This window comes from Rhinolophus ferrumequinum, chromosome 8, assembly GCF_004115265.2.
Source record: "Rhinolophus ferrumequinum isolate MPI-CBG mRhiFer1 chromosome 8, mRhiFer1_v1.p, whole genome shotgun sequence".
Lineage (NCBI taxonomy): Eukaryota > Metazoa > Chordata > Mammalia > Chiroptera > Rhinolophidae > Rhinolophus > Rhinolophus ferrumequinum.
In genome coordinates, this window is record NC_046291.1 from 25473926 (window position 1) to 25496365 (window position 22440).

The 22440-nt window shown below is 41.8% G+C and overlaps 1 protein-coding gene across 3 annotated transcripts in view; it reads left to right on the forward strand.

The window, feature by feature from the left end:
- Positions 1 to 22071, forward strand: part of KLF7 (KLF transcription factor 7) — an 84775-nt gene extending 62704 nt beyond the window's left edge. For all 3 annotated transcript variants that reach the window (XM_033112189.1, XM_033112190.1, XM_033112191.1), the window contains 2 exons: positions 9223 to 9346; positions 16043 to 22071. In XM_033112189.1, the coding sequence (XP_032968080.1) occupies positions 9223 to 9346; positions 16043 to 16094 (176 nt within the window). In that variant the 3' untranslated portion in view covers positions 16095 to 22071. The remainder of the gene's footprint in view (positions 1 to 9222; positions 9347 to 16042) is intronic.
- Positions 22072 to 22440: the final 369 nt, after the last annotated feature.

The following is a 22440-nucleotide window of genomic DNA, read 5'->3' on the forward strand; positions in this document are numbered from 1 at the left end:
CAAATTCCTACCTAAATACATCAAATTGAATTGTGGAAATCTGGCCTACAAAGTAATACCTTTACTACCAAAAGGAAGAAATGTCCTACCAATTTGTTTCAAATAAATTCATATGGTATAGTTGTCATCTTGACAACCTTTCCCTTCAAATTTAGTATATGTCTAGCTCTTAACTTTATTGTAACTTTAGTGTCACCAATGTATACTTAAATTTCCAAATTGACATTAAACTCTCTTTGGATTTAGCTCTCAAAAAGCTGACAAAATTTTTAAAAAATTAATCTTGGACAACAACAACAAAAGAAAAAAAAGAATAAAAACAAAACAAGAAAAAAATTTTAAAAAATGAACTGTTGTGCTAGAAAAACATTTGTGTCCCCTAATGGTCATGCTTACCTATTTCACAACTTGCAAACATAGAGCTTCAGATATGAGGGTTGACATCTAAATTTGTAAGTAAGTTTATAGTTTTTGAGAATTGCATTCTTAAGCATTGTTGGGATTTTTGTTGTTTTGTTTTGGGGAGGGAATACCTCACTCAGCCCACTGAAAAATATTAGAATACTGTATACATTCATATTTAAATAAAAAATCAATTTGACTTTGAAAATATTATGATACTCCTTGGCTTATGGGAAACATGCTATGGTATCTAAAAACACGCGTATTGAAATCACAGGTTGCACATGGTAAAAATTCTAATTGCCAACAGCTATGCTTATTTCAGCACCTAGGATGGTTGCCAGTTTTCATGACCTAGCCAGTCTTCCTCCAACATTTCAAACGAATTCACCAAGAGTCTTACATTCCACTTCCCAAGGAACTTCTTCGAAGTATTAACAGCCATTAGAAATGGAATATGGCCCCACACACAGGTTTGTTTACTTCTGTGTACGTCCTGGCTGTGCTTCACAGGCCCGGTGGGTGTGAGAAGTGATTCCGTGCGATGCTTGGGCTCCAGTTTAAGTTTCATGCGCAGGCACACAGAGGTGACGGAGGTCTGTGTTCTCAGCCTTCCCTGGCCTCCTGCGTACCTGCAAATCCCCTTTTCATGTCACCGCCACCATCGTAACTCCGTGCGTCCATTTGGAACTTTGTAATTGACCAGTCGCTCTCGTGTACCTGATTCCACTGAATCTTCATAACTGTAAGGAAGCAGAATGGATTCTTTTTGTTTATTCCTTTTCCATGCAATTAAGAGCAGTTAGTCCTGAAGAAGAAGTTAACGGACTCTATAGAGCCACATTGCCATTATGTGGCAGAGACAGAACTAGAAAAATCTGTTCTTCGATGACTAGCACGTATTTTTTTTCGATAACTAGTCTCTTTTTTCACCACGAGCGCAATGATTCAGGTTTCATCGAGGCATTGAGGGAGGCCCACCCTTGGTCCTCCAGAGTCTTAGAGATTCCCTGCTCCACACATTCATGCACGCGCACGGACCAGACAGCAGGCCTTGTGTCATTGGTAACGCATGGGGCGTTGCCACCTGGGAACTCTGATGCAGAGACCCTTCCCTTTTAGCCTTAATCTCCAGCAGTGTCTTTGCTCAGTACATCTTAGAACTAACAGTTAATGTTGGTTGAATCCAACGTGTCACACTGCAGAGGCTGTATTTGTAGCATCTGGCTTTACCTGCTCACCTGTGGACAGAGATGCGGTGTTTGGGAGATAATGCATGTTAGGGCTTATGAGTCTGGAAGTCGAGGTGGTAACAAAGCTTTTGGGGCGTGGCATGAGGAAAAGTTTAGGAAGGATGAGCCCTCATCCTTGAGTTGATGGTGGAATTTCCACACAGAAAATGTATTTGAAACCGGTGCTGTCCAAAATAGAAATACATTCAAGCCATGTATGTGATTTTAAATTTCCTAGTAACCACATTTTTTAAACAGTAAAAAGAGGTGAAAAATAATTTACCTAAACAAATACAGAGGGTGCCAAAAAAATGTATACACATTTTAAGAAAGGAAAACTGTATATTAAAATCGTGATACTCAATATATACCGATAACAAAAGATGAACACAAGTCACGTTTGACTTCTGCAATGACAAGCGGTGCTCAAAGTGGTTACCGTCCGCATCCAGACACTTCTGATTACGGTGAACTACTGCTTGAGCAACACTGACCAAAGTGTCCACTTGTATATATTTTTTTGGCACCAGTATATCCAAAATATCATTTCAACATAAAATCAGTATGAAAAGATTATTGAGATATAGTTACATACTTTTAAATTCTAAGTCTTTGAAATCCAGTGTGTATTGTGTATTTACAGCATAGTTCAATCCATATGCTAAATTTTCAGTGGTTAAAGTTAAATGTGGTTTTACCAGAACAAGAGTATAACATATCCTTTATGTTGCTTCGGTTTTTAAATTTTAATTAAAATTAAATTAGAAGTTCAGTGCTGTGTTCACCTCAGCCATGCTTCCAGTGTTCAGCACCACGTGGGGCTGCTGCTGACTGTATTTGCCCCACAGTTGTCAACAGTTGTGGGGTGAAGTCAAAATCCTTTCTCAGTGGTCTCCACATTCTGACGTAGGAGCTACACCTCACTGAGGACATGGTTTAAATTTTAGGTTACAGATTTATTTTAAACAACTGTTTTAAGGTGGTGCTCTAGGCTGTGAGGAGTTCACCTAACCTGGGCCAATTATTGTTGTATAAGTTGTTTAAGGGAATAAAAAACAATAGAGTAAATGTACGTTCTGTAAAGTGACGAGTGCTTTGTGCAAATTCAACAGCTCAGGTCCTGGCACCCTGTTGACCTTTGGGTCAAGTCAGGGATAAATGAAAAAATCAGCGTGGAGCAGGCATAATGAGTACATACTTATTTTATGCTGGAGATATATATATATATATATATATATATATATATATATATATATATATATGCTTTTGAAATTCTGGAAATACAAGGCCTGGTCTTGTTTTCCATCTATCACCTAATCTAAAATCCTTGAAAAAAGACAATATTTAAGATTCAGCTGAAAATTAAGAGGAACTCGGGCATAATTTTCCAAAGCAGAGTTGATAACTTGGGGGTATGTTTCAGCTGCAGCACATACACCCGAGAAGGGATTGCCGAGCCATGGAGCAATGTTTACTGCTTACCCTTTCTCCAAGGTTCAGAAAGCTCCCTGACATTTTCCCTTTCAAGGTCTTTATTCCCCAGGTGGCTGAAATTCTCTAGTGCTGCCGAGTGCCTTGTGAAAGCAATTGATGGGTCTTTCCCAATTTCCTCTAGATATGCTCAGTGGCAACATAAACCCATTACAAAGTATTCTTCCTCCTTTCCATTTTGCTTTTCTATTTCCTGATCTGCAAAATTTCAAGTTCCTAATCCAAGTCTTAAACAGACAAGGACCTTGACATGTCCAGATAAGAGAAATCCGGTAACCACATTTGAAAGAAGAAAAAAAAATAGATAAAATTATTTTGAACAGAAATCTGGGCATGCGGAAATCCTCGTTTCTTTAGGAATTGGATTAGGAACTTGAAATTTTGCAGATCAGGAAATAGATGCAGAAAATTTGCATTATTGATGTTTATTTTCAAGGGGCTTTTAGACCTGGAATGCAAGAGTCTGACACATGTTCATATTTCATGCTGCAATCTATATCTTAAAGGCAAATGTTTGGTGCAATATGTTTGACTTATCACTTATGCTCTCCCAAACACCTCTTCCGCGAGAGCCTTTACAAATGAGTTCCATAAAATGACGCACTTGGTTTCCCAGAGGGGATGTTGCTTGGGAGATTGGTCCCAGATGTAAGATAAAGGTTTCAGGAAGATTTTCAGGATACTCATTTTTGAGACGTGGGCAGATAGGGAAGAAGTGGAAGTGATCTTCGATGGTGAGGGAAGATTTAATCCATTGTAGTGTTCCACATTTTAGTCCCTGTCACAGAAGAGTGGCCAGGTTTAAACAAGGAAACAAACAAACATGTTCTCCTCTTAAGCCAGTTCAACACCTAGAATGAGAGAGACTGAAATCACACAGGCTGTCCTGCCCCTCTGTGAGTACTTGGGTCTTTGTTGCAAATCACGATGCTTTATTCACTTAATGTACGCACAGGATTGAGCCACGTCCTGCCCGAGTGCTCTTGGTAACACAGTGAGCAAAACAGATGCCTGTATGAAACTTGTGCTCTGGTAGGGGAAGCAGACAATAGTACATACAAACAATACGCAGTCAAACTTCAAAGTGATCACGTGGTATGGAGAAGGTGACAGACTCTGCTGTTTTACAGAGGATGGTGAGGGGGTCTCTCTGAGGAGAAGGCATTTGCGCAGTGATGTGAATGAAGTGAGAGAGCCAGAGTTCCATGCAGCGGGGAGAGCAAGTGCAAAGGCCCTGAGGTGGGGGCATTCGAGATAGGTCATGGTGAATCTGGGAGGGAGCAGTAGGAGGTGTGATTAGAGAGGCGGCTGAGGCCAGATCATGGAGACTGTATACTACAGAGGGCCTTTCAGGCTTTTCACTTGTATTCTGAGAGGGATAGGAAACCACTGGAACATTTACATTTGAATTTCTTCTTAACCTTTTTTCGGTCTTCAACTTATTTGTCAGTCTGGTGAAGCCTGTGGAACCTTTTGCAGAATAATGTTTTAAATGCATACAATGAAATCCAGAGGATGTCAAAGAAGCCAATTATATAGAAATATAAAGAATAAGGTCCCCTGTAAAGGACACACATGTTCTCATTTACATTTTCAAAGGATTGCTCTGACTGCGGTAGGGAGAATAGACAGTAGGGGCTAAGAGTGGACGTGCCGAGGCCAGTGAGACTGGAGCCACGCTGTTTTCATTTGTACCACACGGCAGTAGTCTCTAACATAGGGTGTGCACCAGAGTTTTTTGAGTGCAGGAAGAAAAAACTTATAACTTCTATTTCTATTTAAATTACCCTAATTCTTATAAATGTCTATGTTGAATAGAAATTTAGTGCACACTTTATAAAATCCTAGTATGTTAGGACATGAGTACATTTATATAATTCATGAATAAATCCACATATACTGGAAGGACATGTTAAAAAATTATGTGTTTTTGATCAATAAATGTAATAATGATCATGACAGAGGGAGGATTACTCCATAAGAAACTAAAAAATGCCCCATTGGTTCTGACCGTGTTGCATTTCAGAGGCCATTTTGTGGGAGAGCATGAATTCTCACCATGATTCAACCTTCTAAATGTCAGTCCTGATTCTCAGGCTTCCTTAAATCTCTTTAAGGGCCCTGGTGTGGTTATAAATCTATTTATACCTGATTAGACTTACTGTCACCTTAGAGGTGACATGTACTCCCCCAGGGAAACAAGTTTCCTAGGATTAATTTCCAGATAGGAAAATGAGTTGCTGATATTCCTCCTAAAAAGCAAGGGTTCTGAAGAGTGTCCTCCACTTCTAGCGCTGCAGGCGCCCCGTCCATCCGCTTTGGGAGGTGCCTGCCTCGATTCACACACTCCTTCTGGACTTGAGTCCTGATGTTTGGAGACTCCTATAGGCTGTCTCACATAGACCTTTCTGGAACATTTTCATTCGCTTCTGAGGTGCAGTGAGTTGAATGGGGACATTATTCCAGGTGCCATACAGTATAGGGTTGCGCAGGGGTGTGATATTTTCTGTTCTGTACCAAGGAATAGAATATAGAGTGGAGCAAGGAGAAGAGGCAGGGTGAGGTATAAGCAGATTTTGCATGAAATTTGCTCCAATTATGATTGAATTGCCTATTTCTCTTCTTTCTTTTTTCCTTCCTCCCTCTTTTCCTTCCTTCCTTTCCTTCCTTCCTTAAAAAGACTTTCTTTTATAAAGAAAGAGATTCTTTTATAAAGAAAGAAACCTAAGTCTTTTATAAAATGAGCAGAAATCTTTAGGTAGGCTGTCAGGATGAAAGGGCCTTGTGGATATAGGTGGTTCTAATTTCTAAGATCAAGCAGTGTGTGCTGGTGTGTAGAGAGATGTAATCTTGGCCATGCAAAATACTGACATAATTTCACTGACCTGCCTTGTGAATAGAAATTGGTTTATGGAAGTTGATATAGAACCTGGAAATGGGGTCAGCCTAACCCCACTATTCCTGAGTCTTAATTTTCAGTCATGTTTCCAATTCTGTATTTTCTGTCTGCTGCTCTGATTTCTTAACTAAGCCCATTTCAGGCACTGCTCCTTCATTTGGCTGAATTCTTTCTTGGTTATGTTAAATTTCTTATTAGTGAGTATTTGCAGAAATGGCAATTGGTAGGTAGGTTAATCAGACATTGGAAAAATAGCTTGATGAATCAGTATAATATAACTTGGCTAAACTCTCAGGGTACAAAAGGACTTGTCCTCAGTATGATTCTGTAAAGCACCTACGTGTAAGCAGGAAACCGTGTTAGGTGATAAGATTCGGAGTCAAGTCAATCTCCCCCCTGTAGTTGCTGTCTACACAGTGGACAAAAAGGGACACTGAAATAGCTACTGGATAGGATAGTTGGTTTGTGCCAGAATTTACTAAGAGCATACATTATCTTCTGGGATATACCTAAACCCTTGATATTTATTTATCAAAATAAAACTAATTAAAAAAATTTTGCAAGGGGGAAAGCAAACAGTTTGAAATGAAACATAAAAGTACCCAAAGACATGCACTTTCATCTCCTTCCTTTTCTCTCTGTCCTTCCTGTGTCCCTCAGACTGTGGTTGCCTGTGATGAACACGTCAGTTCGATTGTGGGATTGATTTTAGGGGACTGGATGTCTGCTTGTTGCTGTAGAATGTCATGGGATTTCCAGGTGCCTTGTGGCACTTGGGGGTGTGTTGGGCCCCATGGTTCCAGGAACCTCCAATTTGACTTGGCATTTGAAGGCCTTTGGGAATTTCTAAAGTCTTTGCTGCCTCATTTTCCTTTTGTTGTTGTTGGTGGTGGTGGCGGTCATGTCAGATTTCCTTGAAGTAGCAAAGCCACGTGGGTCATCAACAGCATTAAGAAGGAAGCCAGCACGCCTCTCTGAGGGGCACTTCTCTCTCCAACCGGGGTCTCTTATTTTCCCCTTCAGCACCTACTTGTTCAGAGCAGATCTAAAGAATACTCCGTTTTTCTGGTCCATTCTCCATCAATATACTGAGAATATCTTTAAAACTTAAACGGACTCCATTTTCCAATATGTAGTTTGCCCAGAGTGACCCCAGACCCATCTGTCTGGAGCCTGAGCTCTGAAAATTTTTATTGACATCTGGTGAGACCTGTCTCCTCAGCAGCCACTGAGGACACAGGTGCACTGGGGAGGAAAGGGAGTTCAAATGAATTGAATATTGACCTGTGCCAGGCTTAAGAAACATGTTTAAACACGACAGCTTATTGAAACCTCACAATAAATGTGGGAAGCTCACCCCCATTTGACAGATAAGGACACTGAGGCACAGTGTCTGTAATGAACTCAGAAAGATCCCAGGTGTGCTACCTCCAAAGTTGATTTGACAATGCCACCCTTCACCTTCTCTTCAGCAGGTGCACTTTTCTAAAATTTTGGCTTAAAGGAGCCAGAAAGTGAACTTTTAACACCGCTCAGTGATTCTCTCTCTTTTTTTTTTTTTTTGCTGGTTTCCAAAGCTGAATGGATTTCCTCCTGTGCTTCCAGCTCTCCTTCATGTCCTCCTGGTTCCCTTAAAAAGAAATGCCCCGTATCTCGTTCCTCTTCTCTATGGTTCTTATAGAGCAGTGGCTCACTAGGGCACCGATTTAATGAAATAAAATTTTCAATCATGTTTGGTTTGATTCTAGGTGATACAAATACAGAATTGTGAACACTTTGTAGTCAGGTTTAAAGGGAAGAAAAAAGGTGGATAGAAGAAAGTGAGTCAAGTATAGTCCTGGGCAATGTCTCCTTAAGTGCTGCCCAGTGAAGAGCTAGCTGTTAAAAATGGAGAAATAATAGTCCTTGTGCACTTGTGGACCCTGAAATTTGGGGTTTGGCAGTTTATAATATTGACCAGTTATGTGAGTCTTCCATGTTCCAGGCTCTGTTCTAATGAACAGATAATACATGTTAACTTACATAATATTAATTTGTGCTCTCCAAACTCTTAAGAGGTACACCCTGTTATTGCTAAGAAAACAGAAGCACAGAGAGGTTTATTAACGGAGACAATGAGGGTCTGAACTGAAAACTGAGCTCCAAAAGGTGGGCCTCAGAGCTCGTGACCACCGTGCTCACCTGCCTCTCAGTTGCTGGCTCAGTAACGCATGATTACATGGGCTTTTAAAGATTATTTTTATTCTTAATTCGAACCAGCAAACCATACAGTTGGAAGGGTAAATATCTGTTATGTTTGGTGACAGACATTGATGGGTTTAAAAGAAAAAAAAGTCTAAGGAAAAGTCGAGTACTTTTTCTTCCGTGTCCCTCCATCTGTATTTACTGTGCGAAAAGGTCACTTGAACACAAGAGCTCGAATTTCGTGCTTCGAAGCAGCTTTACTGTGGCTGAAACCTCGCTCTACACATTGACTTTAAAAATATTTTGTTATACTGTGAACATTCTCTCTAATAGGAACGCACTGGAGTCATTAAGTTATGGGCTTCTTAAATAGGACTGGGTGACCGTGTGGCATACAAATGCCAGGGACCGGCAAGTGATGTTGTTTGTTCTGCTCTCAGAGTGTAGCCCTTTCTCGTGACCGTCCATCCACTGCCATTTACTGGAAGGAGCAGTGGTTCTGGGAGACCGGAGCTGTTTGCCTGGTCAGGCAGCTACCTGGCTGCAGTTTGTGGTAGCAGGGAGGAGACTAAAAAGGCTGAAATGGTAAATTACTGTAGGTTCTGGAGAAAAACAGAATTAGAAGCATTTGTGGTTCAGATGAAAATAGCACATTTCCTTTCTGCTTGGACTGTGGGGGTCAAAGTGCTCCAGGGAACAGAAAATAAATAAAAATTGATCCCTCACCAGTCAAGGAAAATGCTTTGACTCTGGGAACTGAAATGACAGCTCCACAGTTGAGGATCTTGTGAAACCACTTTTGAAGGTTAAAAATAAATAAATAAATACCAACAACAAAAAACATGGAAAGACTGAAGAAAATGTGGTGACCTGTATTTAGGAAATGTATGTAGTCTTTCAAAAACGATTCCTACAGCCCTTTTCCAAGACCAATGAACAGATAGCAGAATCTGATCAGGTGTGCGGCCCTTTTGTTCCTGTCACTAACCCCGGTCATTCCATCTCTTCTTGCAGGTGAGAAGCCTTATAAGTGCTCATGGGAAGGGTGTGAGTGGCGTTTTGCACGAAGCGATGAGCTCACGAGGCACTACAGGAAACACACAGGTGCAAAGCCCTTTAAATGCAACCACTGCGACAGGTAAAGGAACTCAGCATCTGCCCGGACGGGAGGGAGATAAGGAGGTGGGTTGGAGGTGGGCTGTCCGTGTGCTCTTCAGTTTATCACGCGCCTCTCTCCCAGAATCTTGGGCCTGGGAAAGCCTTTTACTCCTCCACTGAGAAAACCGATGATATAGGGGGCCTTCTGGCATGTAACCAAGGGATGCTACGAGTTCTCAGTTTAGCTACGCACGTATTGACTGAACACCAACTTTTGGGCCAAGAACCGTGTTGCTCTCTGGATATCAATAAGACACAGTTCCTACCCTCCAGGAGATGATGGACAGGTCATTTTAGTATAATGTGAAAAGTAATAGGCTAGAGAAGGGTCACCTGTAGCTGCTGCTGCTGCTGATCTGTTTATTAACATCAGGACCATTTTCCCTCCTCCTTAATAACGCGAAAGAGTGGAAAGCCTGCTTACCAGAAGGACAGTTAGTTATAAGGCTTTCCTCTGAAGTATTACTAGAAAGGAATTTACAGAAGAGAGTTCCTGTTTTCTTTGGGGGCCTGCACCGTTCTTTCTCCTTTGAAAATAGGTACAAAGGTCTGAAAGATGGCGAGGCTTTGAGAATGCATCCTCTAATTCAATTTCAAACCTTCAGCATTTGATAGTGGAAGAAAGAGCACGTAGCAGCAGATACTACACAAGTAATAGTATCTGACAGCCTTGGCATTATCAACCAATAAACCCCAAAATGGAGACTCTGCAGGCCAAGGTGAAGGCAGGATTAGGTTTAGACATAATCAAATAATGGGCTTGCATCTGAGCGTGTTATCCTTCTAATCCTATTTCTGTGTTTAAAAGGAAGCTTAAGAAAATTAACCATCTTTTTAATGTAATACTAAAGGTCTCGGTTATGATGAGAAAAATGCTTCTAATACGATAAAAGCCCTGAAAGCCTCAGGGTTCCCCTGCTTGGGCAGCAGCTCGCAGGATGGCAGGAGGGGCACACAGGATGTCCATAGAGGCCTTGGTCTCCGTGGGAGGAAATGCGATGGCTTTTGCATCCTGCCTCCCCAGTCCCTGTGCTGGCACCTCCCCTCACCAGGCCTTCCTCTAGAGGAGTATGTGTTTGTTTGGAGAGCAGGGCAGGGTGGCCAAGTCTCACGGGTGGCCAGTTGGCTTGGTGCTCCTTTAAAATGCTTATAAAGGAGCATTCATGTTTTTCCTCCTTTTTTTTTTCCTCCTTCCTGAAGAGGCTATTTTCCTCTTATCTCCCTTCTTGAAGAACTAAATAAAGCCCCCCTGCCTCCTGGAGCCCAGAGATAACCTCCCACCCCAGGGCCGAGGAAGTACACACTCCATGAAGCTATTGTCTCTCATTCCTTCGGAGCTCTCTCCTGCAACCCAAGAACACAACCTGTGTTTTAATTTCTATCCCATTACCTAGATGTCCCAGCAGCTGTTCTACAGATTATGCTTCAGTCATGTTTCTCCTTATTTGACATCTTCCCCCAACTCCCAACTCAAGTTCATTCCTCTGTAGCCCTGGCTACCAATAAAGAAGCTACATAGAGGGTGATTCTTTGTCCACAGTCTTTTGAAGAAGAGCATTATATCCACTGAAGATGAGTCCTTTGTGAGTTGTGAGTTGTTAGAGTACGGTAGTAGGAGGTACACACACGCGTCTCCCATCCCTGAAGGACGGTGAGGCTATTACTTGGAGACTGTGTTATGGATTGCCATAATTCTTGGAAATGGACAAAGAGTTCTTATGGGGACATTGCTAGAGTTAGTATTTCTTCAAGTCAACTGACTGAAATTTACAACTATTCAGCAGTTGACATATTAAGATTAAATCTGATTGTTTGTGTGATTTATGTGAGAAATGTTTCAAGCCAACTGGATATTCCAGTTACGGTGATGTGAGAGAGGGGTAATTTGGTTAGTTTTGTGCTTCATTTTCTTCATCAAAATGCACTGTGTTTTCTGGAGCTAGAAATTTGTTAAGCAGATGGTTCAAATTCCGTGATATGGTATTTGGGAGAGACTGTGAGAGCTCCAAGTTCTGTGGCATTGACCAATCGTCAGTACGTTTTTGACAATGTCAGAAATGAGGGGTTGGACTCTCGTTAGTGTCTCATGACAGGCAGCACCTTGCGTTTCAATTGCAGTGATTGTGCTAAGAATAGAGCAGGTCTGGAAGGTGGCCTCAGGAATTGGAGTTGTCCCAAAGCAGATGAAAGGAAAGCTTGGAGTGACCAGGGAGTTGGCATTCCTGAGAAGACTTTTACCTTCTCAGAGGGCATCTGTAGCCCTTAACAGGACACTGGATTCTATTGGTACCACGGTGTGTACGAGCATAAGAAACCTACCTCTTGTCTCCCCTAATTTGAGCAATCTGACTACCTTATTCAGAGGCTAAGCTAGAACTGGGGTTTCCTTTCCTTAAAGCATGTACCACGTCTAATGTATACTTTTCTTTTGCCTATAGGCTAGCCTAGAATAAAAAAGTACATAAGTGTTCGTTTTGCTAACATTTAAAATCGCTAGAGGCCACAAAAATCTCTGTATTTCTGGCTTTGTCTGGAAAAATCAGACCTGGTAACAGTGGGCTCACGTTCCCATGTGGCCATAATTTCCTGGAGCTGAATAGTAATCACTACTCATTTGAGAGGGCCTATGATCACTCATTTCTCACTGTTCCCACCACTCCTGTGGTCTCCCCACATGAAGGCAGACCGTCAGCTGACATGTACCATCCCTCTTGCTCTGTTGTCTACTCTTACAGAGAGCAAATAAGTCTTCATATTCATAACTTCTCCCAAGTGGAATCAGATAATGCTGTGTGTTTCTTACACTTGGGCCACTGCCCTCATTTACTTTACGTGCCTCACCCCTCAAGACATTGGGTTTTGTGATCTCTGGCTTCAGGGTTAGGTTGGGGGAGAAAGCAGTGAGGTGGCTCTGCCATTTCCCTCCCATCAGACTGAACCGTGTAGCCCACTGAGTAACCAGCTGTCAGAGGATGACTCTTGTGTCTGAGCCTGGAGCGCGTAAGGCTGCTGATGGAGATAAAAAGGCTCTGTTTCCACAAGGGGTGATATGCAGGCCATATTTCTGCTGACTCAGCACAGTTATAATCTCTGCAGACTGTGCCGCCAAGATCTTAGGCACTCGAGAGGAGGCACTTGGATCTTTCATATTGAGTCAGGCCACTTATAGGTGGTAAGAAATACCAGCCAGTATCTAGCTCTTTGGCGCCTTAGAGGGTTACTGTTGCTTTCTCCCTACGTGAGTTTAGTGTGCCTTTTTCATAAGCAAAAGAAATGACAATAGGGGTTTGACTAGTTCTCTGTAATGAACAAATTTCAGTCATTAAGGACCTTATTTAAGGTCATCTGCCTGCTGCGTCATCATAAATACCCTCTGGGGGTATATTACCCTTAGAATGATTCACGTCTGCATTTCTAGATGCTGAGTTTATCTATTACCTTATACTATTTCTGTGTGGGACTAAGTATAAATTAATAAATATTAATTAATCATGACTAAATATCTTGCTGATGTATTGAATTTAAATAAAATCTCCCTAGTGAGGGACCCAGTCTAATTCTAAGTATCATATACTTCCTAGAATTTGAACAAATAGTGGTTCTAGTTTGATTATGGAAGGGAGCAGTTACATTTCATAACATGTTCAAGATTGGATTTGTTTTTGTCCTGAAAGAACTTGAAGGGTAAAAAATAGATGCTTGTACCCATTGCTAGGTACCCAGCTCAGAGTGGGCAATTGGTAAAGGCAGAATAAGTCTGGAATACATACATGACTGAATGGTTATTTCAAATGAAGTTGTGTATCAAGAACACAATTATCCTCTAAGTTTCCAGCATACAAAAAGAAAAGGAAAGAGGTTTTGTCTGCTGCCAAGACCTCTCCTTTACTTCTGACCATCTCAAATCCCTCTTGCACAGGCAGGATACTTGGTCTCTACTTTGTAGCTTTCTCACAGGACTTGACTGATCAAGCCTGATCAGATTAATGTCTGGGATCAGTTTGCTGGTTGCTGCCATTACCAGTTGCCATAAATTTAGTATCATCTTTATATAGCTTTACAAATTTATTATCTAACCATTCTGTAGGTTAGAAGTCCATCCCAGTTCTCACTGGGTTAAAAATCAAGGTATCAGGAGGGCTGCGCTTTTTTCTAGATGCTCTAAGGGAGAGTCCGTTTCCTTGTCTTCTCCAGCTTCTAGAGGTTGACCACATTTCTTGTCTCCTGACCTCATTCCCCATCATCAAAGCTGTTGAGTTCTTCTCATACTGTTAGTCTCTTTGGTTTTCTCTTTCAATTTCCTCTTCCATTTTTAAGGCCCCTTGTGATGACATTGGCCCCACCCAGATAACCCAGAATAATCTCCCTATTTTAAGGTCAGCTGATTAACAAATTAATTTTATCCATAACCTTAATTCACCTTTGCCTTGTAACCTAAGATATTCACAGGTTCCGGAAATTAGGTGTAGATATTTGGGTGGGGGGTGGGACCATCTATTATTCTACCTACAAACTCAAATTGACAGTTCAGCTCTCCTTTCTTCTCAGTCTAAAAAGCAGGTGTGGCTAAGAGCATGGGCTCTGGGGTCAGCCTACTTGAGTTCAAATCTTGGCTTTCCCTCTTTATGACGAATATCTCATCTGGTAATAGCGATACCAGAATGGTCCAGAATGGTACCTTCTTCATAGGGTTCTTGTAAGGATGTTAACTTTAAAAGGGAAATACCTGCAAAAAGAACTTCCCAACTTAGATCTTCTTTCTCTAGGCTGTTGGGATAAAGAAAGGCAGGAGAAAAGGAAGGAGGGAGGCACAGAGAGAAGAAGGGAAACAAAGAGAACACACATAGTAGGCACCGCTGAGTGTACCTTCAGGACAGGACAGAACTATGCATGGTAAATGCTAAATTCCCTGCAGGCTGTATTGCTTTTCTGTGTCCCAGTGACACCAAGTACTTGCTTTTAAAGAAAATTTATCACTGTCGTATAGTAACTCAAGTCCCCTTTAGATGGCATGCTAAGGGATCATCCAGATATCTTGCTCATACTAAATCAGGGCCTGAAATAAGTGGGTATAATTAGAATAATTATTATTTAACATGTTATTGGATTAGAATTATTACTGCTGTACTCTTCCCATTCTTCTGTGTTTTTTCATTTTACCTTTGCTCTGTTTTCCTTCATTTCTGTGGCGTTCTCTCCTGCACATGTGCCTGTTTAAGAAATGAACACAAACAGACTGTGTGGAGAATGTCAGGGTCAGGGGATAAAGTGGGTTTTTAGTTTGTTTGTTTTAAGAATGAACACAGGGAAATCCCGCACTGAATATGAAACCCTACGAATATTCTCCCAGGTACGAGAGTGGCCAGTTTTAAGAGAAGAATCCAGAAGGAGAGCACACACCCAGAGCTAAGAGTGACTGCTGTCTATGTGCTGACTTCACTGGGATTCTGGCCAAAGCCTTAGCTTGTAGGCTGGGGGGAGGTATGGAAATGCCCAATCTATTACTTAGACTGTATGGACACCTGATTCAGACTGGTGTGAGCCTCAAAGGGTATATATTAGCTTGGGTAACTTAGAAGAACAGAATGAGAGCTGTCTTTAGGCTTGGCTGGATCCAGGTTCTCAGACGTCCTTCCCAGTTTCGGCAAATGTCCCAGGGCTGGCTCTCATTGGCCTTTATGGGTCATGTGACTGTCTCTTAGCAGTTCACTATGGTCATAACTTCAGCCATAGAAGGAGGGTTAGCCCCATACAACTGAGTACACAGAAGAGTAGCTATCCAAGGGAAAAGCAAGAAGAAAGGGGAAGGCGTGAAGACAACCGCTGCATTCATTCTGAAGGCTGAGGAAGGCACTCAGTGGTGGGCTTTAGGTACCAAGAGAAAGTGGGCTCGCAGATCCACCTGGGCTCTAATCTCAGGTCTGTCTCTCACCAGCTCAGTTTCCTCACCACAAACACAGAGAAGGGTGTGAATACTTTACCGTGAAAGGTTGCTGGCGATGTTACTGGGGTAATATTGGGGAAATCCCTAGCACATGCCTGCGTGTTATACCATACTTAGTAAACATGGGCACCCCTCTCCATTCTTTTTCTTGACTTGAATGTAGAGTGTCTGTGTCGACCTGTAGGCAGTGTTTCTGGGCTTTAATTATAAAGCTCAAGACTGAAATCTGGGTGTTGAAATGTTAACATTCCACCATTCGATGATACAGGCTAATCATTCTCAGCGTATTTATAGTATATGAGCATGACACGTGTCGTTTCCAAAACGTGCACATTCGTTTCTTCTTCAATAATGACAATTACGATAATAATAGTTAACACTCACTGAGGTCTTACTATGTGCCAGGCAGTAGTTTAAGCACTTGACATAGATCAGCTCTTCTATTCCTCACACCCAAGCTCCGAGGCCAGTGCTGTAATTACCACCTTTTTACTGAGGAGGAATTAAGGCACAGAGAGGTTAACATGCTCATAGTCCCACAGCTATGGGAAGAGCTGGGATTTGAACCCAAGCAATCTGACCCCTGAGCTCACCTTCCCCCCACATTGTCTTGTTTGTCAGTACATATGTGCTGTCTCCCTTTACGGTATGGTTAATCATTTTCTAAGGGGTGATGGAAGTTGAGTTCTTTACCTGGACCTCTCTCATATCCTTGTTGTTTATATTTCCTAGGTGTTTTTCCAGGTCTGATCATCTTGCCCTCCACATGAAGAGACATATCTAAAAAACCTAAAGGCCAGAGTTGCCATGGCATCGGCCGTTGTCTGAAGGAAATGTCATGAGGCAGGGGACTGGACTTCAGGCGGGGACCCATTGCCTCGCAGAAGAAAGTTCTCACTTATAAACCTCTGTGCGCGCACACACACACACACACACACACACACACACACACACACACACCACATGCTCAAATGCACAGACCCCCCCCACAAACACACTGTCCTGCACTCAGCTATATTTAAAATATATACATCTATTCTTTATGCCTTGCCCTAGCCAGATGGTAGAAGACGAAGAAAAAGGAAACCAGGTGAACTCAGCAAGGCAGACCGCTGCTCACTTCAGCACTATTGGAATTATTTCCCGCTGTTGCCAATGGAAATCAAAGAAAATGGATGTGACGTCTCTGCAGGTGGACGGCAGTAAGAGGGGCTTATTTAACTTGCTTCTCGATGCAACTTGATAGGAGAGTACAACGTCTTAAAGTTGCATATGTGTAGCACTAATGTTTCTTTTTAAATAGTTGGGGGAAAATGACCTAGAAAACCAAATTGCAGTTTGGTAGCCAAAATTAACTCTTGGTTTATTTGTCCTTTGTGTGTGAAAAGTCCTACTAGTCCATGCGTCCGACTTCCTCAAAGAACTGTTGATCAGTTTGGTTCTTCTTAGTACCGTTGAGATCTTTCCAGTCGATACCAACGGCCTTAGCGGCGGCAGACTCTGGAATAACACCTTACACCTTTCTGGCCTGCATTTCTCTAGACTTCACTCTTAAGGGAGTTTTCTTTTCTTACTTTTTGACTCTTGCACACCATATGCACTAGGGATTCTGGAAACTTCTAGCATGACTGCAAAGTGGCCAAGAGAATAAAGTCCTTGATGATAAATCACAGTCTATCCCTTGAGCCTCACCTTATTGCCAGTGCTAGATTTTTTCTTTTTAATCTCTCTGTTTTTGCTAATGAAAACTTGAAAAGCTTATTTGGAAGCTTAAATGTTTTATCTTTTCTCCATGGACTAAACCTCTCCAGGACTCTGTCAGCACCTGGATGTCCAGCTCTCGAAGCAGCCAATCAGATGGGACATCACAGTTCTCTCATCCCCTTGAGGCACCATGACCTCAGCTCATAGTGATCAACCCAGTGCAGTGTGTCATTGCTACCCTGTCACCAGTTTCAGCATAGATGTCGTAGTGTGAAAGGGCAGCTGCATATTGAACCTAACTCTGGGTTAGGACCTGACAAAAAGCCAAAAATATCACTCTTTCCAGGAGTGGGGAAAACTGAGGATGCTTCCCAAGTTCAAAATCATCATCCTATCTTCCTCTCTCATACCCACTGAGCTCACGTTACCCCACTTGTTAAAACACACCATTCAAAATGCCATTGTGGGAATGAAGGGTGAACATTTAAGGAAAAGGTTGAGATGGTTCTCCCGTGGTCTGTCTAAAAGGAGAGACATATTTCTAATTTTCTTTTTTTTCTGGCTAGACCATCTTGACTGGTGACCTAGAGCACCCAGGATGAACAGAGGGGTTTACATTCCTTACTTCTGATCCCCCACACACATCTACCCGCATTTTTAGCTAGCTGGCACTGGCCTCAACTCCAAAGACTGCCTTTAGGACCATTAAATGGCCTATGCAAGCAAGCGGGGTGGTTATTAGGACAGATTGTATATTTTGTATATTCTGGGACCATCCCTTCAAGACACGTCTAAAAAACAAAAATGGCATTTGGTCCGCACACGGTTGCTGCTCCTTCATACCAGCCGGCTTCCCTCCTACCCTCCTTTGACTGTTTGACTCATTGACTGTTAAAATGCCACCCCATACCTATTTGGGATGCAAAACTGAAGTCTTTAAAAGGAAATAATAATATAAGAACCACAAATACGTTTGTGACAGCAACCTTCAAGATCCTTGGCATTTGGTTTCTGAGCTTTCTGCAACCTTTGATTTCACTGAAATGTTGAAACTACTCGTCTGAGGGTAAAGGAGCCTACTTGTCACAAATGCTGTAGCTGCCAATTGGACACGTGGGGCATCCTGAGGTCTGGCCCTTAAACTTTTCTTTCTCTTTTTTCCTTTTTTCCATTTAGACCAAAAAAGACAAAATAATAATACTAAAATGATACACAAAAAAAACAAAAACATACCAACAACAAAAAACCACCCTAAAACACATACAAAACCTGCCCATTTGCCGGAGGCAATTATGTATATGTCAGTAGGAGGGTATTTTAAAAAATCAGTTTTATTCCAAAGATTTAAAACTATACATGACTTAGAAACAATTTCTGGAGCACTGCTTGCTGACAATCTCATAGTTCTCTACTGCATTTGAGTGCATTTTGTGGCCAGTCCATCAGGGCGTACCATGGAATTATATTTGAATGTGTGGTGCATCCTTTCTGGATGAAGGATGTATGAGGGACCTTGAACCTCAGCTGTATTAAACTGTAGCACCTCCAGTCAGTGCACTAGATGAAACTTTAGACACCCCAGATTTTGTTGGTTCGTTGATTTCCCTTTCTGTAGCAGCCTCCAGCATGAATGCACGCACACACCAGTGATGGCATTAGCCGTGGCTGCCATGATTTATAAATGTTCTCTCCCCAGCTGGAGCTGCTCTTGCCTCTCGAAATGCTATTATTAAGGGGTTATAATACTTAATTTAATTTTTGAACTGACCAATGCAAGGCTCTATTAAAAAGAAAGTGAAAAGAAAAAAAGAATGCAAAAGAGTAATCATTGCTTGTTTGCTCCCTGTTACCATCTGTGGTCTTGAAAAGATCTCATTTGAATGTGGTGGAACAAAGGCCCTTTGGTCTTCATGTGTCTGAACGGTTCGGTAATTCCTCTCTTTTGTATCAGTGAGGTCCTTTGTAATTTGCTCCTGACTTTTCTCAGAGTAGGGTGCGCTCCACTGTGATGGTGGGGATTGCTTGCTTCAGAGTCATTCGTTGACGGTGAGAATTGGCCTGAGAATTTGGTGGGTGCTAAGTGTATGGCTTTGAAACTGTTCTTCTCTAGCCCGGCTGACACCTGTAAATAATAAATAACCAGTCCTATCCATGGGAGTGGGGTAACTCCAATCATTTTGGAAACGGATTTATGGTAAAATGTCCATCATCTCCCAAATGGCAGAGATGGTTGGTAAAGAGCCTGCTGGAGTGAACAGGCTTTCCAAGAATTAACATGAAAATATTTTGCTCCCAAGAGGACAGGTTATTTAAAACAGTGCTTTAATGGACATTGGAAACACGTTAAACTGCTTTCTCCTTTAAATTGTTACCTCCTAACCTTCCAGGGGATCCCAAATTTGAAAGGAAAAACCTGGCCTGGAGTTTCTCGTGGCTGTCCTCTCAAGCACACTGTATCCAGGGTTCAGAATGTGATGTATAGAACAAGAGTGTTTCTAAGCCATTGACAATTTTCTTTATTTCAAGTTGTGCTTTTTTCTCCTACCACCTGGCTGTAAGTCAGAGACGTGGAAACCTGAAATTATATGCTGCCCCCAGTGACTGGCCCCCTGCCCCACTCACGGTTAATTGGCCCAACTTAATGCCTGGTGGTGACGATTGTTACGTCCAGGAAAAAAAGAGATGTTCGGATTCCATGACAAAGCTGCATTTTATAAACATACTGGAGACCCCAAAATGAACTTCATGCTGACCATTTCCTTCTCCTCTGTACGTGCTTTCCCTTGCAAAGCCCTTCAGATGCCCCGTCTCTTCCCCTTCTGCACCTCTTGTGCCCTTTTTACATCTTTGATTGCCTGATTCTAACAGGGTAAAAAGACAGCCAACCTCACACATGATTAGCAGAACTGATTCCTATTTTTAAAAAATCTTCTTTGAATCTAGAAGCCAGAGAAGGTTTTTTTTTAAGGACTTTCGTTTGGGATAAACTTCCAGATTAGCCATGTCTGTGTACATCAAAGGGGAAATAAATGAGACTTTCAGGGAGGCTCATCCAGTGCGCTCAGAGCATTCTGCCTGTAGCCCCCACTCCTGAATTCCGTGACAAAGTCAAGAGACATCCACTCAAGTGGCAAGAACAACAACATCCGAGTGATTCGCTTTATTGGTTCAAAATGGTTTCCTCTATGGAGATCACTTTTTCAAACCTAAAATACAGTGCAAAGTGCTTTTGTCTCGCCTGAGTTGGTTTTAAGAGAAGGAAGAAGGTAGGGAAAGTCAGGGAGATACAACACATTTAACTACGAAAATCTGGCTCATTGTTTCTTTTTTTTTTTTAATCTGATAAAGGCCAGCATGTCTGGCCACAATTTTGCACCCCAATCTTTGCCAGAGTGACAATTTATTAAGTAGAACTTGGTTGCAATGTACGTGCGGCAGCTTTCCCTGGCATCTTCCAGAAGTGGCCACCTGCCAAGCGTGGGGTGGAGGCCGGAGGAGAGAATTCGCATTCTGGGTCTGGATTGAATTTCGGCAAACATGGTGATATCTCGGTTTGAAAACTAGAGAGGCTGGCCTGAGTACACATCAGTGCCTCCTTGATGGCCTACTTTCCTCAGTGAGAATCTTTGGGAATATTTGAGAGGGAACAACAAAAATGTGTCCCAGGAAGCAAAAACTGCTTCTCAGTGTGAGATCCCATGACTAACTGCCTGAGGCTTCAGGGTTTTCTCTTGCTTTTAACACTCTCTTAAACCTCCTCTGTTGGTTTCTAATAGATCCCAGAAAAGGGGATAATAAAGCTGCAACTCACTTTCTTACGTGCACCCTTCCGATCCAGTACTGTATTCTTCAGGTGTTTTGCATTTAAGTGTAAACCCTCGGGACACAGGTATCAAAAATGGAGAGAGAAATTCTAGGCCATCGCTTCACAAATATCCCAAACAAGATACTCTTTCCAAACAGGGCTCCCTCTCAGCCGTCATGAGGGAAGGTTAATACGTTCTTTGTTGGGGACTGTTTATACAATTTTTTTTCAACTGTGAGCTTTGGAATCGTAAATTGCTTTGACTCCAGCTTCTGTCTACTGCCATAAAATGGACCCCACGTCAGAATAATGAGGGTGGTATGTGTGCGCACACCTAGACATGTGCGTACGTACCTACTGTACCTTCGCAGAAGGAAAACAGGCTACTGACGTTTAAGAGGAGTAGCCACCAGTGCCTAATATCTTTTTGGGGGGATGGATGCTTATAATTGCCAGTATATTGAAACCACACTGGGAGTTCCACATACAGGGGAGGGGCTGCGGGTGGGAAGAGGGGACATTTTAATCCTAGGCCTTTGGACCAGAGACAGAATCATTTCTGCAAATCTAGGTCCTGAGAGGCTTTTGAGCTCATTGGCTAGTTCTCAACCTTTTTTTTTCCCCCAGTATGCATTTTCTATCTATACCCAGACTTAGTTTAATTTCCTTATCTTTCACTTCTGCTTCATTCCAGGGAGGAAAAGTACACCTGTTATGGCCAAGATCTCCTTGCTAACACAGAGGCAAAAACAAATGTTTAATATTTTTGAAGCCTCCCCTTCCTTTCCACCATTCTCCCCGAACTCCTCTCTTGCCACCCCCCCACTCCCACCACACAACTTCCCAGCCACCACCACTTTTCTTTTAAATCTCTATTATCCTCTTCACAGTTGGCTTGAAGAAATTTATTTTTGCACTATACATTTTCTTTTTGCCAGATGTGTCTAACAAGTGTGTTTGGAGAGACCTACTCCCAGCCCCCTCCCCTGCCCCCACCTCCCCGGTCACATTCTCTCAGGCCTTCTCTGGTATTTATAATATATCACAGAAGTACCCAGTCTTATAGCCCTCGGTTATGCCTTTTTTTGACATTTTATTTTTTTTAAGCTTTTTATATATATATATATAAATATATTACTTTGTCAAGTTTTTTTGCTGTACAAAAGTCTTAAGATTTAAAACTATTATTTGTATTATATGATGGTGGTATGTTAATGTTACAAAATTATTAATGAAGAAAAAATTTATTTTTGTTACTGGTCTGTTTCATAATTCTTTTTTAAATTGGTATATTGTAAGATATCTATGCAAAAAATGTTATGTGACGCATTTTTATTTAAGAATGTAATATGTGTAATAAACAGTAGAATGTGTTTGGCCTTGGAATGCCTTAGTGTATTTCTCTTGAGCTTATTTCACTGGGAAAGAAATATCCTCAAAGAGACACAAAGGGGTCTTTATACACCTCATGAGAATTTTCTTTCTCAGAGAGAGAAAGGGAAGGCGAAAGATTGTATTAGGTCATTTTTCTTTGGGATGTTGTGTGTGTGTGTGTGTGTGTGTGTGTGTACTTTATGGTTTCTTTTTCTTTTTTTTGAAGAGGAAAGGAGCAAATGGTTGG